This window comes from Balaenoptera physalus, assembly GCF_965194825.1.
Source record: "Balaenoptera physalus genome assembly, chromosome: 11".
Classification (NCBI taxonomy): domain Eukaryota; kingdom Metazoa; phylum Chordata; class Mammalia; order Artiodactyla; family Balaenopteridae; genus Balaenoptera; species Balaenoptera physalus.
Genome location: NC_138896.1, coordinates 62,061,806 through 62,078,487, shown reverse-complemented (window position 1 = coordinate 62,078,487; position 16,682 = coordinate 62,061,806). Strand labels below are relative to the sequence as shown.

At 38.8% G+C, this 16,682-nt stretch overlaps 1 protein-coding gene across 7 annotated transcripts in view; it reads right to left on the bottom strand.

The window, feature by feature from the left end:
• GOLGA4 (golgin A4) overlaps positions 1–16,682 on the bottom strand; it is a 112,022-nt gene that overhangs the window by 22,547 nt on the left and 72,793 nt on the right. For 6 of the 7 annotated variants that reach the window (XR_014250769.1, XR_014250770.1, XR_014250771.1 and 3 more), the window contains 5 exons: positions 15,574–15,702; positions 12,888–13,043; positions 6,872–11,097; positions 6,196–6,317; positions 5,663–5,793 (listed from right to left, as the gene is read on the bottom strand). Coding sequence is in view for 3 of the 7 variants with exons in the window: in XM_082412708.1 (XP_082268834.1) it covers positions 5,663–5,793; positions 6,196–6,317; positions 6,872–11,097; positions 12,888–13,043; positions 15,574–15,702 (4,764 nt within the window). In the remaining 4 variants the exon portion in view is untranslated. Of the gene's footprint in view, positions 1–5,662; positions 5,794–6,195; positions 6,318–6,342; positions 6,491–6,871; positions 11,098–12,887; positions 13,044–15,573; positions 15,703–16,682 lie in introns of those variants that run through there. The other variant, XM_082412710.1, reaches the window with a different exon arrangement.

Genomic DNA, 16,682 nt, shown 5'->3' with positions numbered 1-16,682 from the left:
TAAGACTTTGGTCTTTTCTACACTAGCATTTGATTTCCAGAAAATACCCAATATAAACTAGTTTTATGCAAAGCACTGCTCAACCAGCTGGCAACTTACTGATCACAAGAAGTTGTGGAGGTTTTTTCTCAGCCCCTTGGGAAGGGCTGCACAAATCAAGATGGTTCTTTGTCCTAGTTAGCAAACCTGTACGTCCTCTTCACATCTGCCTGCAAACCATACCAGTGGTTCTTTGGAGTAAAATGTTCAACTAAAATCTATTTTTGAAAAAAAATTACTGTCCAATGTATTGGTAACTAACGTAATGTATCCATTTGCCCTGAACTTTGCAGAAAACAGACAGGGCTGCAAAAGTAATACATGACTTACTGGTTCAAAAATCCTTTTTATAAAATTTGGCATACAAATCATTCTCTCTTCTGTTCTGACTGCCCTGGTAAAAGGCTGTTGCCCACCCTTAAATTTTTTCATTTGTCTTGATAATTGCCATCATTTGTTGTACAAAGCAGTCCAGACCTCTCCTTGCTCTTATAAATCTTGCAATAACCTTTGTGCTAAAAGAACATTTGACATTGGAATATTGATCAGATTTGAGTAATGAAGACAGGACAAGTGTCTGCTAAGTAAGAGACTAAACAGGAAAACAGCCACAAGCAGCTATCTGATTTAACAGATGCTGACTTGCCAGAACCAAGAAACATCATTCTCAAAAACAGAAAGAGGCCCCAAGGCACAAAATAAAGCAACAAACCATTAAGACACCTCGAAAATCTAACTTTAAATACCACTTGTCATGAAACTTAGACCAACTAAAAAAGAACGAACCCCATCTCTCAACATAAGCAAAGTCTCTTGTAAATAGCCTCCTTCAACATCTGCCCACTAAGGCACTCTAACACAGCCTCCACCCCTAAAACACCACTGATCAGAAACTACTGTAAATCTGTAACTGCCTGCAATCCTGGTTTACTTACTGTTTTTATTCTACCGTCACATATCCTGTGTGGATGTCTGTGTCAATGTGGTCTAGCCTTGTTTGAAAGGATCACCTCTTACAGCTACTTATTCAGTTAGGTCCAGATTCTGATATGGCAATCAGCTATGTCTGACATTGCCTTTGACAGCTGGGAGATACCAATAGAAAGCAAGCCTTCTAAGAATTGGAAAAGAATCCTTGATGCGTTGTTTCTAATTTAAGAAACAGTTCTATAATTTCCTTTGTAAAAGCTTTCTGTCTTCTTGAAGGGGGAAAGAAAGCAATACTGCTTGCTCTGAAGTAAAAACAGTAAGAAAAACTAAATTGAATATTTATGCACATACATGAAAGTTATGTTTTAAAGACTATTATGCCAAAACCAAATCACTAAAATACAGTAAATGTCAAAAAGAAACCAGTTTGGTATCTAATGTAGCTGTAGGAGCTACTCCCTCCCAGTGAGACTGCTCTGAGGTTGGGATGAAGGCAGTCAGCTCCCTTACTTGTGAGACTCAACTCCTTTCAGATGTCACCAGCCCCTCTCCCCGAACGAATGCTCCCTTTGCCCTACCAGGTGTCACTTCCTTCAAATTTACCAAGTGTCTAGTGTGTGCCAAGCATTTGGCTAGGTCCTCAAGACTAGAGATGAACAGCAAGATCCCTGCCTACAAGATGCTAATAGTCTAGAGGAGAGGACAGATACATTAATACATTCCTACACACATACGTATGTATGACAAAAGTAACATGTCGTAAGTGAAGTAATAAAGTACCAAAGGAAGACAGGTGCAATTAATTCTATTTTCAGGGGTTTCAAAAAAACTAAGTGAAAACAATATGATGCAGAAAAGCATATTCAAAAAGCTAACTCTGGGGTAGGACAGGGAAAAAACAAGAATATATTTCATTTTTGTTTCTGTTTGCATAAGGAAACACGGGAATATTATTACATAAGAAACTAATGGTTACCTGTGGAGGGAGAAGGGGAACAGGGTGTAGAATACAGAGAAAAGTTTGGATGCAATTCTCATGATAGACCACTCTCCAAGTATACTTTTTTTTTATTTGATTCAAATTTTTTTTTCTGAATACAAGATAAATTTAAAACTTTTAAAGAAAACTGCCAAAAGAGATGACAACAGCTGCAGTAACTCATGAAGTGTGAGAATGTACTCTTGAAGCACCAGGAAAAGCGTAAGCAGAGGTGAAATACAGGGAAGAAGGAGCTAAAGCTGAGCTCAGCTAGACCACAGAATGACCCGGAGGATGGGGGCACTGGGACAAGGGAAGCCACTGCAGGTGTTCAGGAGAAGGGATATGATCCCACTTTTGTTTCCAGATAGACAATAACTCTGACAGGAAGAGACGAATACTTTACGGGGAAAAAAAACAAGAGCAAGGAGACCAGGCAGGAAATTAATACAGTAGGCCAGACCAAATGGAATACGGCAGCCTAGACCATGGCAGAAGCGGTGGAGTTAAGAGGAGAGGAACGGGCAATGGGAGTCAATGAAACAGTACGGCTGAGAATCTGTTACATGTTGGAGAATGTGCTGGAGATCCACAATTAAAGGGAGAAAGGTGATTTCTCTGCCTAGGAAATCAGGGAAGATAAGCAGATTTCATGTCCTAAAAAGTGTGTGGATGTGGATGTGTGAGGGGCTGAGGAAGATGGGAGGCATGAATCGAGGATGACAAAGTTCTCAGTTTCCTCCAAGCAACGGTAAGAATGTGAGCTAAGACAGTGAAAGCAAGAAAATGAAAATGTCTCTGTGCTCCACTTTGCTATTAACAAATCATGGAATTATTTTAATGGATGAGAAAAACATAGCATTCTACAATGTCATCATTAAGACAAATCATCAATCTGATAACAGCTTTATCAGAGGGAAAAAAAAGTACTACATAATACATACAAATCCATATAAAACTCCAAATCTGGGAAATTTTAAATGGGAGAATGATAAAAGAATATGTCTCAGAATCAAAGCAATATGGTGTTTACCTAGAATTGGTAATATCGCTTTTAGCAATATATGCTGTTTTAAAAAAACTCTTCAAGACAGAGTATATATTTGGGGTGTTTGGATGGGGACTGCTGATTTAATCACTGGCCACCCTGTACTCTGGCTATAAGCACTTGAAATGTGACTAATCCAAACTGAGACAGGCTGCCAACGTAGAAGCACACTGAATCTCAGAGAATTAATACATATATCATTTTTATATTGACTACATCTTGCAATGATAATGTCTTGGATATAACGGGTCAGCTAACATTATTATCAAAATTAAAGTCAGCTGATTCTTTTTTTTTTTTTTTTTTTAATGTGGATACCAGAAAATTTTAAATTCCGTTTGTGGCTTACATTGTATTTCTAATGGACAGTGCTGGTCTAAGGCGCAGGAAGGGGCCTGGGGAAGAGTCCACCTGAGTCCTCTGGCCCACCCTCCACTTCCTGCCCACTTGCTCTACTTACTCCAAGCCTGAAGCTGGGAGGACCATTTATTTTCTAATAAACAGCAGATCTTCCAGGAGGAACCATACCAGAGATTAACTGCTACCTGTCTCCCTGTTCACTCACCCCTCCACCTACAGAGGCTTGTTGTGACCTTGGAAAGTGTACTGTGTACTACCTCCACACCCTCATATACACACATTCAGAGACAGAAGTAGTTCACAAAAGGGAACACTACAGCCGTGACACAGTTTATCCCCTGTGAACGAAGCTCCCTGACTTAACTATCCAAGTTCTTTCCTTAGGGAGAAGCCTTTATAAAATATATGAAGTTAATGAAGAATCAGTGCTCTACCACTCGCCATGTGTAGTTTTAGGGAGATCATTTGACTATGCTGAACTCACTCTCCTGCTTCTGCCACACACAAAAAACACAAAAATAGAAGATGAACCTAAACTAGCTGTAATGTATCTTCCAATCCCAACATTCTCTAAGCATTCAAGAAACAACAGTATTTTTTTAAAGCTTCGCATAATATACTCTAGGGAAGTATAGGAAAATGTGAAATCGTTCAAATTTTCCTTCACAGTGAGGTCTAAAGCTCAAAAATTACACGAAGGTAACATTTAGATTTATGTATCAGGTAATTTCAGCTTTTTCAAATACATTTACAATAATTGGGACTTCCTTGATGGCGCAGTGGTTAAGAATCTGCCTGCCAATGCAGGGGACATGGGTTCAAGCCCTGGTCCAGGAAGATCCCACATGCCACGGAGCAACTAAATCTGTGTGCCACAACTACTGAGCCTGTGCTCTAGAGCCCGCGAGCCACAACTACTGAGCCCGTGTGCCACAACTACTGAAGTCCCCGCACCTAGATCCTGTGCTCTGCCACAAGAGAAGCCACCGCAATGAGAAGCCCACGCACCGCAACGAAGAGTAGCCCACGCACCGCAACAAAGAGTAGCCCCTGCTCGCCGCAACTAGAGGAAGTCCACACACAGCAACGAAGACCCAACGCAGCCAAAAATAAATAAATAAATAAAACTTTAAAAAATAAAATAAAATAAAATAAAATAATTACTACTAGAATCTGTTCCTGGCTCAGACTTCTACTGCTGCCATAGTCAGCTGAGGCATGATTCTCTAATTTATACATTCTTAACCATCAAATGGTTTTTAGCACATAGTGAAATAAGGCTTGCAGTAACTAAAGAATCTGCAGGGCTTCCCTGGTGGCACAGTGGTTAAGAACCCGCCTGCCAATGCAGGGGACACGGGTTCAAGCCCTGGTCTGGGAGGATCCCACATGCTGTGGAGCAACTAAGCCCATGCGCCACAACTACTGAAGCCCATGTGCTACAACTACTGAAGCCCGAGTACCTAAAGCCCGTGCTCCGCAACAAGAGAAGCCACCACAATGAGAAGCCTGCACACCGCAACGAAGAGTAGCCCTTGCTCGCCGCAACTAGAGAAAGCCTGCGTGCAGCAATGAAGACCCAACGCAGCCAAAAATAAATAAATAAATAAATATATTTTAAAAAAAAAAAAGAATCTGCAATCCAGCAAAGAATAATTTACACTGCTTTACATTAAAAAATGTTCTGCAGTCCAAATACTCACTAGCATTCATGGCTTATCTTCATACACAAAAATGACAATACTAATCCACCACTAGAAGAATAAGTACATTGAATTTAGCTTCCAAACTACATATAAAAGATTTGGCCGATGTATTCCTTTTTTTTTTTTTTTTTTTCTATCTTTTATTCTCCCTTGAGAGCAACAAAACCTATGCAAATTGGGTAGGGATGAAATAAAGTTAACTGGCCCTCCTGGAAAGTTCCCAGCTAAAGCTCATACACACACTACCTGTCCCAAGCACAAGCTCTCAATTCTTAGTCTGGTGCTCTCACAATTTGGTCTGAATTTGGGAGAAAGACATAGAAGAGAATCCATTCTGGCCCTTACTAACTCACTGTTGCTTCAAGTGGCCTATATGCCTGGTTAGCAGAAACTGATCAGAAAACTACAATCCTAGCAGAAATCAATTAGACTCCTTATAAATCTGCAAACAGTAGAGAAATACTAATTTGAATAATATTGAACCCCCCCCCAAAAAAAACCCTCTACACTAGAAAAAACAGGAAATCTGACAGCCAATCTTCTTTAGCACTACCATGAAATCTATAACAGCTAAATTTCAAGAGAGAGAAAATAAGGTACATCAAGGATTTCTTCGTATCTTTTGGCTGTTCTTTTTAGATCATCTTCTTTCTCTACAATTTTCTTATATAACTGATTTGTCTCCTCCTGATGGCTTTCCAGAAGTTCAGCCTCCACTTCCTGGGCTTTATCTAATAAATAAAAAATGGACACATACAAGAAAACACATTAGGTTAAGAATTAATATCTGTATCCCAATTTCTGTAAGAACCCTTGTTCCAAATTAAATTTGATTAAAATCAATTGACCAAATTGACCAAATGTACCCTTCTCACGGAGCAGACGTGTCTTCATTAGGTAATTAATCAGGTAATGCTTTCAGGTTCTTCCACCTGCTCCTCCCCTCTGACAGGCAAGCCACTTTCAGGCAGCACAGTTTCCCATCAGAGAACTTTCTTGGGCAAGAATCATTTTTTTCTCCAGTTTATAATTACTTAAAGCACTTAGCACAGTGTGAAAAGAATACGCTTAAATTATAAATAGTCTCTGCTGATTCTGATTTGTTTTTTTATTGAATTTAAAAGTTTACTCACCAATGGTCTCTTTTATGGTCATTTCCAGCTCCTGTTCCTTTTGTGCCAGCTGTGTATGAAACTCCCTCATCAGATGTTTTAGTGTGGAATTGTGCTTCAACTCAAGATCTTCCTGCTCCTGTCTGAGTACCAAAAATAGGAAGAGCTAACTGCTGTCATACAAAAAACAAGCTGCAAAGAGTTACCTGGTCTTCACGACAGTGTATATAGTATGACCTCACCAATATCAACCATTTTTAAGGGAGTGTGCATCCACGTGCATGTGCGTGTGCGTGTCTCCAGGCACAGAAAACTTCTGGAAGGGTAAGTAAACTATGATTAACTGTAGGGAATGGTCCTGAGGATTTGAGAATTTTTACTTTCAACTTAAAATTTTTCACCATACACATCTATGTTATATAATAACAATATAAAAATAATTTTAAAAATAATTACTGGGATATGTACCTAATAACCATGATCTCATAGGCAAGAAAAGGTTTTTTTCCCCTTAAACTGATGAATAACACTGCCTCTTGCCTTAAATTGTTTTTATTTCTCTTCGGTATTTAACTTATTATATTTATGTTCGATACTAACAAATTTAGGTTGTGAAACTTAACTGTATTAGACACAAAAAAGAGAGATTTCATTAAGGAGGACTGCCTTAAAAATATTCATACTGAAAAAAACTTACTTGATTTTCTCTTCCATTTCTTGTTCATACTCTTTCTTTATTATATCCAGTTCTTGCTGATGTTCCTTCCGCAACATTCGAAGATCTTTCTGCAGCTTAACCACCTCCTGGCTCAGCTTCTGCTGCTCCTGCTCCGCCCCTGCCAATTGAAACTCCAGGTCACTGTGCTCAGCCTCCATGTTACGAAGCAAGCTGGGTTGGACCACAGGAGATTTGGACTTTTCTTCAGCACTTTCTTCCAAAACTTCCATGGGTTTACTTTTTCCATCCATCTGTTGTTGTAGAGCCTGTAATCTTTCAAGTTTTGAGGTCAATGCTTCAATTTCAACTCTATGTCCTTCCCTCTCTCTCAATAAGCAGGAATCCAGCTCTTTTATCTTTTGCTCCAAGATCTGACAGGTCAAGTCCTTCTCCTGGAGGGCTTTCTGGACACCATCAACCACATTCTCCAAGTTCTGCTTTGCCCCTATGTTATTTTTAAGTCCCTCTTCTTCCACATGATGGGATACTAACAAGGAGTATTTGTTTTTTTCTTCAAGTTCTTCTTGAAGATGCTTTATCATCACTTGATCCTCGTGTTGCTTTGCTTCAGCCTGTTCTGTCTTTATTAAGAGCTCCTGGTATTTGCACTGCATTTCAGAATGAGAAGAAATTGTGTCTTCTTTTTCCTGCTCTAGCCTCTGCAATAGCTTTTCCTTTTCAATTAAATTTCTTTGTAAAACACGGATTTTTTCTTCACATGCCTTCTGCACACAGCCTTGGGAATCTGCTTCTTCTTGCTCAGTACATGCTGCTTCATTTTCTGCCGATCTGGGTGCAACTGATGTTTCTGATTGTGGTGAACTTCCCACCGACTTAAGTTTTTCTTCCAAGACGTGAATTTCCTTCTCTCTTTCCTGCAATTTTGTATTTAGCTCACTCAGATGGCTTTCTCTGTCTCTTCTATACTGCTGTTCTTTCTCTTCCATTTGAGATAACAACTGCTTCTTGATGGCAGCAATTTTTTGTTCAGCTTTTTTCTTCAGTTCCCCTAATTTTGCAGCACTTTCTAACTCAAGTCTATCTTCCAATGCCTTTAACTCCTCTTCTTTGCTTTTCGCAATTGAATTCACATGTTCCAATTTTTTCTTCATAGATTCAAGTTCAGATTTCATGGAAGATGCTTGCTTTTCAAGGCTTAAGACTTTTTCTTCAGCCTCTTTAACCCTGTTGTCCTTTTCTTCTCCTAACTCTTGAATGTGGTGAAGTTTCTGAATCATTTCTTTCCGTTCGATATCCTTTTGTTGATTGTAATTTTTAAGAACTTCATTTAAGGACTCAATTTCAATTGTTTTCTGAGTAACATGCTCCTCTAATTCCACAATTCTTGCTGTTTGAGTTTTTAACTCCGTCTGTAAATTACGTTCCTTTTTCTCCATCTTGCTCTTCTTATCTTCCACTTCCCCCTTTAAATATTCAAATCTCTTCTTTTGCTGATCAAGGTCCTCCTTCAGTAAAGTTATCTGCTCATCCTTTTCACTGGTTTCCTTTGTTTTTAACTCAAGCTGCATCTGCAATTCTTTACTAGTATTTTGATATTGTGTAAATCTTGACTGTGCTTTCTTCTTCCATTCTGAGAATTTGTTGGCCTGTTCAAGAGCAGAAGTTTTCTCCTTACTCAGAGTTTCAACTCTCAAAGATAAATCTCGCACCTGATCCAGCAATTCCTGTTGCGCTTCATCATGTTGCTTACTTAGTAATGAAATGGCTGCTTCTTTTTCAGTTAGGCTGATGCTATTCTGAAGTTGAGTGCTCATATCACTTAGTTGTTTACTAAGACTGCTGATCTCAGCTTTTTTTTCTTTAAGCTCTTCTTTCATCGAGGTGACAGCGTTGATGTTTTCTGATAACTCCTTCTTCAACTGAGTGATGCAAGACTCCTTTTCTGAGGCAGCCTGTTGCTGATTTCCTCCTTCCTTCTGTAAGGCTTCTTTTTCTGTCACAAGACCTTCAATATCGGCCTTCATGCTCTTAATCTGACTTTCTTTTTCTTCCAACTGATGTGTAGCATGTTGTAAAGAACTATTTAGTGTGTACTGCTCTTCTGTTAGCTGTCTCAGTTGTGCTTCTAATTCAGAAACTTTGCAAGTTTTACTAAGTAGTGCCTCCTTAACTTTAGTTGTGTGGTGTTGACAATGGGAGACCCTAGAGAGAATGGCATTAATTTTACTGCTACTAATGTTGATGAGCTCACTTGTTTTAGCTTGTAATAAGGCTTCCGTTTTCTTGGAGTAAATGTCCAGCTGACCTGCTAGCTCCTCGGACAGTTTTCTGAATTCTAAGCTTTTGTCTTCTAGGCTTTTCTTATTTCTGTCATGTGAAGATTTCAAACTCTGGAATTCTTCATCTGTGGTTTTCAGCTTCTCAGTCAACTCAGAGACCTTAAGCTTATCTTTTTCTGCCAGCATCTTCAGTTCAACTACATGCTCTTGAAGAAAAGTATTTTCCTTCAGAGAGTGATGCAGGTCAACCTCCAGCTTTTCAAGTTCAGCTTTCAGTTTAGCTTCATTCTGTGAGACAGAAACCATGTGAGCAGCCTTCTGGTTTAACTGTTCCTGTAATTCCTTCAACACTGCATCCTGCTTAGCACCCTCTTCCTTCAGCCATGCCATTTCCTTGTTCATCTCTTCTTTTTCACACCCAAATATGAGGATCTTTTGCTTCAGTTCTGCTACCTCTTGTTCTTTTTCCTGTAACTGGATTTCATGTTTTTCCTGAAGTTCTTCAGCTTGCTGGTTAAGTTTCTGCTCCCAGACTGCTATGACATCATTGAGTTCTCTCCTGTGCACCTCAGTAAGACTTTCTATTTGCTCCTTTTGGTTTGTCTCCAATCTTGACACTGCATCATTGATTCCAGCTGAGTTAGCCTGTGCCATTTCCAAAATTTTCGCATTGAACTGTTTTTCTTTCTGACTGAGCTCCAGAGCAGTATTTTCGAGCTCTTTCTTAAGTTTGGCTTCCTGATCCAACAGTTTCTTCTTTAACGTTTCTTGCATCTCCTTTGCTTTCTGCTTAATTTTTTCTATCTTTTTCTCCTGATTTTTAAATTTGGTTTCATACTCCTCTTGCAAAACACGAATACTGTCCTCCTTGGCTGATAATTTCTGTTTGAGTATTTCAATTTCTTTGCTCTGTCCTTCTCTCATTTGTAAAATTACATTTTCCTTTTCCATTAAGAGTTGCTTTGTCTGTTCCTGCTCTATATTATCTTTAAGTTGGGACTCATAGTGTTGGGTTAAAGATTTTACTTTTTCTTCCATTTCACTATGCTGTTTTTCAAGTTGCTGCATTAAGTCCTGTACCTTGATTTTGTGAGCATCTAACTCAGCACAAACATCTTTCTTTTGAGTGTCAACTTCAGCTACCTGTTTGGTAAGAAGAATTCTTTCTGTTTCCGAATCCAACAACTTCTGCTGCAACTGGGCCAACTGCTCCTCATATGTTTCTACCTGCTCACGCGTGGTGCTCTGCAGTGACTGAAAGAGCTCCAGCTTAGCAGACGCCTGCTGGAGTTCCCCTTCAGACCTTTTAATATCTGCCTCTAAATTCTCCACATGAGCCTGATGCTCTTTTAAATGCTTGTCCTTTTCCTTCAGAAGAAGCCCAAGTTGGTTAATTTCATCTTTTAATGCCTTCTCAGTTCTCTGGATAGACATCTCTTGTTCTTTAATGATGTTGTCAACCTGTTGCAGGTGATGACTTTTCTGTTCATCCAGCTTGGCCTCTAATTCCCGCTTCACTCTATCTGCTTGATCCTTTAGTACAGAAAGTTCTTCTTCTAGCTTGTCACGGGCTTTTAATACTTCTGACAGTTCAGACGATAGTGATTCCAATTCTGTTTGCTTCACATCAAGCTTTTCTAAAGTCTTTTCATTCATCTCTTCTATGTGGGCCTGAAAGAGAACCTCTCTGTCATTCAACAATGTTACTTTTTCTTGTTCACACTTTTCTCTCAGTTTTTCCATTTCGGTCTGATGCTGTTGCTTTAAGACTTGGAGTTTTTCAGTCCAAAGGTTATCCTGCTGATGCCGCAGACTTTCCAATTCTGTCTTGTGTTTTTCAACCATGACTGTAATTTCTTTATTGTGCTTATTTTTTTCAGCTTCCAAATGAATAGTTAAATCTTCTGATTGATTTTTATTTTCTTGCAAGCTTTTTTCCAAAGAACTTTCTAATTCAAGAACTCTCTGTTAATGAAAACAGATGTGTTTTTATTAAAGTACATATTTGTTAGCAATGATATATATGACATGATGTCTACACCTACTTAAAGATTAAAATTTAAATAAACGACTTCACATATCTTACCAAACACTAGAAAGGACAAAGAATCTGTGCTCAATTCCTAAACGAATCATATAATAAAGAAAAGATTCTATTTTTTACACAACTCATAATACCAGACTCTTTCTACCTATTTGCGTAGCTATTTCAACCACCTGTTTTTTCAAGAATATTCTGAATGGATAGTGAAAAAGAAATAAATCATAACATAGATAATAGTAACTGCTTGTAGAAAGATGAGTATTTTTTTCTGTTTTTTTAAAAGGCCTGTAATAGTATTCTATTACTTTCATAACTTAATTTTGGAAGAAAAATAACGTATCTGGCTCTTACCCCAAAAATTATTACTTAGAAGATATTTTTCAAAAAGAAGGAACTTACACAAATTTTACCAAAGTAATTTACAAAAAGTAATAGTAAAATGATTATCTCATGAAAATATCAATCTTGACTGAAAGGAAAAGAGCTAAGGAATGTCAAGGCATTGTAAGGCAGAGCCAAGGAATGTCAAAGCTGGAAAGGTCTTAAGAAATTACCAAATATCAATCTTTTCAGGTGACAGGTAAGGAAATTAAGGTATAATTAATTCACAAAGCTAGTAAGTGAAAGATCTAGGCCTCCTGAGTACCCATTCCTCTCTACCATGCCACCTTACAGAAATGTTGGAAGTGGGAAAATAAAATACAGTTTGGAAATAGGGGTAAGAAGTGTGACTGGGGCTTCCCTGGTGGCGCAGTGGTTGAGAAGGTGCCTGCCGATGCAGGGGACACGGGTTCGAGCCCTGGTCTGGGAGGATCCCACATGCCGCGGAGTGACTAGGCCCGTGCACCACAACTACTGAGCCTGCGTGTCTGGAGCCCGTGCTCCGCAACAAGAGAGGCCGCAATAGTGAGAGGCCCGTGCACCGCGATGAAGAGTGGCCCCCGCTTGCCTCAACTAGAGAAAGCCCTCGCACAGAAACGAAGACCCAACACAGCCATCAATAAAATAAATAAATAAATAAATAAATAAATAAATAAACAGGAGCTGTTGTTTAAAAAAAAAAAAAAAGAAGTGTGACTGTGTCACTGCCTAAATCAGAGCAAAAAGGCTAAAAAGTCTAAATAACATCAGTCAGTTTATTCAAAATAGGTCGAACATTTCATACACTGTTCAGGGGAAGGAGAGAGGGCCTTAAAAATGTGCACATGGAGATATATATACTAACATGCTCACCATAGGACTATTTTTAACATGGGAAAACTGGGGAAAAGTTAAATGTCAAAGTAGAGCAATGGGGTAACTAAACTGTGATATAAACAGAGAATGAATTATGTCCAGGGCGTGGCACGAGATGAAGCTGAACAGGCAGGAAGGTGTCAGGGCAAGTGCTGCGTACAAAATGAGGCCACTTCCTAAAGATGAAAGGTGAATAAGCAGTGGAGCAAAGATGCTGCACAGCCTGAGGGCAAAGAATCGGAGCGAATGGCTGACAGAAATACAGCCAACTAAAGGCAGGTCAGGAGCACCACGTAGCAGACATCAAAACCACTCCCATGAACAGCTCTTACTACCTAATAATGAATGGAGTGTACGTATATGTAAATCTAAAACAAAAGCTTCTCTACAACCTTATATTGACTGCAGAGATAACAACAGTTTTCCTATACAAGCAGTTCCACAGCTGTGGAACCTGAAGAGTATTTAAACTTACAGTTCTGTAAGTCTCTGCTTCTTGCTGAAGGTCCCAAAGTTTGTTTTCGCTCTCTGTGAGGATTGCCTTCTTCTGCAGCTCTAACTCTTCCAAGGCCAAAGATTCTTGCTGTTCTTTTTCTTGAGTGATCTTCAAATATTCAGACTGACTTTTTTCCTGTGCCAAAAACAGTAACATCACCTTAGACCCACGTAGATCTTCAGCATTCCCAAAGCACTGCCACAGGAATCATTCATTTCATTTGATCTGAACACCAGCCCTGCGAGGTAGGCAGTATCATTACCTCTCTTCCCACACCCTGGTCTGCAGAAATAAGGTACTGTGGCTTTTTCCGTGTGGTCTGGCCAATCTTTGCCACAATCACTATTGATGTGAAAAATTTTGTTCCAGTAACCCTACTATGTCTGCTATTTTTTCACTACTTAAAATGTTTTGCAAAATATCACTGAATGCGCAGGGTCACACAATTGTTACTACCTCTTCTCTGCATGCCAGTTTGGTATTTCAACTCTAGGCTGAGAAATTTATATGATTTATGAGAAATACCTCACTATAATAGGGAACCCCACACAGAAAAGCAAATCAAAATCAGAAGATTACATGTGAATATATGGATTAGATCAAGGAAATATTTATAAAAGCCTATATAACTCTTCAGATGGTCTGGCCCTGACAAGCTTCTTCTTTGACTGTCCTTAGTATATGTCAGCATTCATATTAATACTGTTTACTGTTTTGAAAAGAGAAGCTCCAGAGAGCACTTTTAACATTTAGTGACTTTAGACTCCAATTAAGTATATTTATCTATACCTATTGCTTAGGGTTCATGTGGCCAACAGTAATATTTTCAGTCCATTTCACTCTGGTGAAGCATATTGCCTTAAGTAAAGATTTTGTACCATATTATAAGTAGATTGATAAGAAAATATTAGTTTCTATAACATCAATTTTAAAACATCATTTAAAAATGTTATATTGTTTAATGTAAACTATATGTTAAATGCATCTCTATATATGTCCATAAATATAAAAAAGGAAATTTTAATAGTCTGAAGAATTTTGATTCTCAACTCCAAGCTAACTCCTTTGAGAAACTAGGTAGGAAGGGGAGTGGAAGGGGGCGAGAGCATGTGCACATACATGTACTTTACGTGTGTCTGTGTCCTGCGCTCACTAGTGGGAATATGTCTGAATATATCAGTTCCCAGAACACAGTATTAACAAGGCCAATGTTCAAGGCTCAGTGCCCCCAATTACTCTAGCATGAAAACCCACAGCAGGTCTTTATGACTTGAATTTTTAGCACCATTCCCAGCTTCATTTAGGTCCTTAATGTCCCACTTTATTCCTTTATTTCCTTGTCCCTATTTTAAATGTATGCTATCGTGTTATAGTTTTTAAGTACTCTTGTAAACAACTTTAAATTCTTTTTGGACCAACAAAGAATACAAATATGTACCCATACAGATGTACATTTCACAACCACGGACTAAACCGCTAACCTCAGCCAACAGCACTGTCAAACCATGTGCCTGTTGGCCCCACAGAGATTAGAGAACTCCCTGACTCAGTTCAAGGATCACAGCTGCTGGAAATCCTCAGAGCCCCAGGTCCAGCTGAGAGTGAAAAAAAAATGTGTAAAAGAAAGGAGATTAACGGGACTTCCCTGGTGGGCCAGTAGTAAAGAATCTGCCTTCCAATGCAGGGGACACAGGTTCAATCCCTGGTCGGGGAACTAAGATCCCACATGCTGGGGGCAACTAAGCCCGCATGCCACAACTACTGAGCCTGCGCGCTACAACAAGAGAGCCCGCGTGCCGCCAACTACAGAGCCCACACGCGTTGGAGCCCAAGCGCCAAAACCAGAGAGAGAAAACCTGCACGGCACAACTAGAGAGAAGGCCGAATGTCTCAACAAAGATCCCGTGTGCCACAACTAAGACCCGATGCAGCCAAAAAAAAAAAAAAAAAGGAGATTAAAATTATAAAAACTATTTCTCATCCTTTCACACTAAAAGCATTTTTTAATTATACATATTATCTCATGGATAATAGCTTCATATAAACACAGTAAACGACATTTTCAGCATTAATACTTCACAGTTCAAGAGAAAAAATTTTTTGCTTTAAACTTCCAAATTATACTATTCCAACAAATCTTTCTTATCTTTGCTTTTCTGGTTATTGTTTTAGTTAGTTCAGTCAGTTTTCTCATTTTACTTTATCTTTTTAAACATCATATGGATTGAAAATTACTGAAATTATTCTACTTAAAATGAAAACTACTTGGTTATTTTCATTTTGTCTTCTTTAAAATGCATTCAGGCAAACTCTCTGAACCTTAAGCTCTGATACATTCAGTCTGTTGAGTTTTTAGACATTCTTCCTAAGTTACGCAGTCGCTGCTTCAGTTACCCTATGTTCCCCTTTACTTCTCCCTAATCACAGCCTACAGCCAGGGTGAGAGGAATGATAAACAAACTGATTAATGAAAGCTTGTTGGATGAGAAAATTTAATTTTCAGATAATACTAAATTAACAAGCTGTGAAAGCCTCATTCCTGCCTACGGCCAACCCTCTCTGCATACTCAAATGTCAAGGCTGCCAGTAGCGTGACCTCAAGCTGGGAGGCAGGGGTGAGGGGCTGACAACTTTATAATATGGCCAAACCAAAATAGGTACTTACAAGAGCTACTTTCATTTGCTTCTGAAATTCCCTTTCTTGGGTCTGAAACCTCTTAGTCAGTTCCTGCTCTTTGCTGGCCAGCTCCTCTTCATGAAGCTTCTGTAATTTTGCAATTTGTTCTGAGGATTTCTGAAAAGCAACCAAATAGTTAAAGTGAGACACCCAGAATAAAATATGTAACTCTACAACTAAATAATACTTTATTATAATTAAGTTAATAGTTTCTTAAGAGGAAAAATTGGAACATATTTCCCACATAAATCAAAAGTCACCAAACTCTTGAGAGTTAAAAGAAAAACCAGTAAAGTGTTGCTCCTCATTTAAGACAAGGAGAGCTGCAGCTGCAATGGTCAGTCCTATGGGGTTGAAGCTCCAATTCCACATCATACAAAGATGTTCCCCACCAATCAGGATAGGGAAGCACAGCAGGGGGAATAAGGATGCTCTCAGAGAGGGCACTCCACCATGGTCAAGGTGTTCTGGCTACACCCATCTAATTATGCCTAGCTTTCCAGGCATGTACTACTACTTATTAAAGACTATTGACCTTGTTCTTTCTTGAATAGGAGGACTCAATCTTATAAAAACGTCAAATCACCCTAAATATATTCAAAAATTTAATATAATCAAATAAAACAAAATGAGGGAAGGCTCACTGGACAAAATAAACATGCAAGAATAGCCGATCTCTTCTGAAAAATAAGAGTAACAAGGAGAGGCTACCAAATAGTAGAACATTATAAAACTAAAACATATTATAAAACTGGTATTAGTGTAATACCAGCACATGGTCAGACAAAGCAGTGGAACAGCACAGAGAATCCAGAAGGCCCATATGTAGCACTACAATAATTTAGTATGTAATAAAGGTAGTATGGCATGTCAGAAGGGAAAACATGGGTTATTAAAGAAATGATTTTAAGGCTACTAGGTAGTCATTTAGAAAAAATTTAAGTTGGATCCCTACCTCACTCCTCACACTAAATAAATTTCAGTTGGATCAAAGATTTAACCATAAAAAATGAAAACACAAGAGTGTTAGATGAGAGGGCTTCCCTGGTAGCGCAGTGGTTGAGAATCCGCCTGCCAATGCAGGGGACACAGGTTTG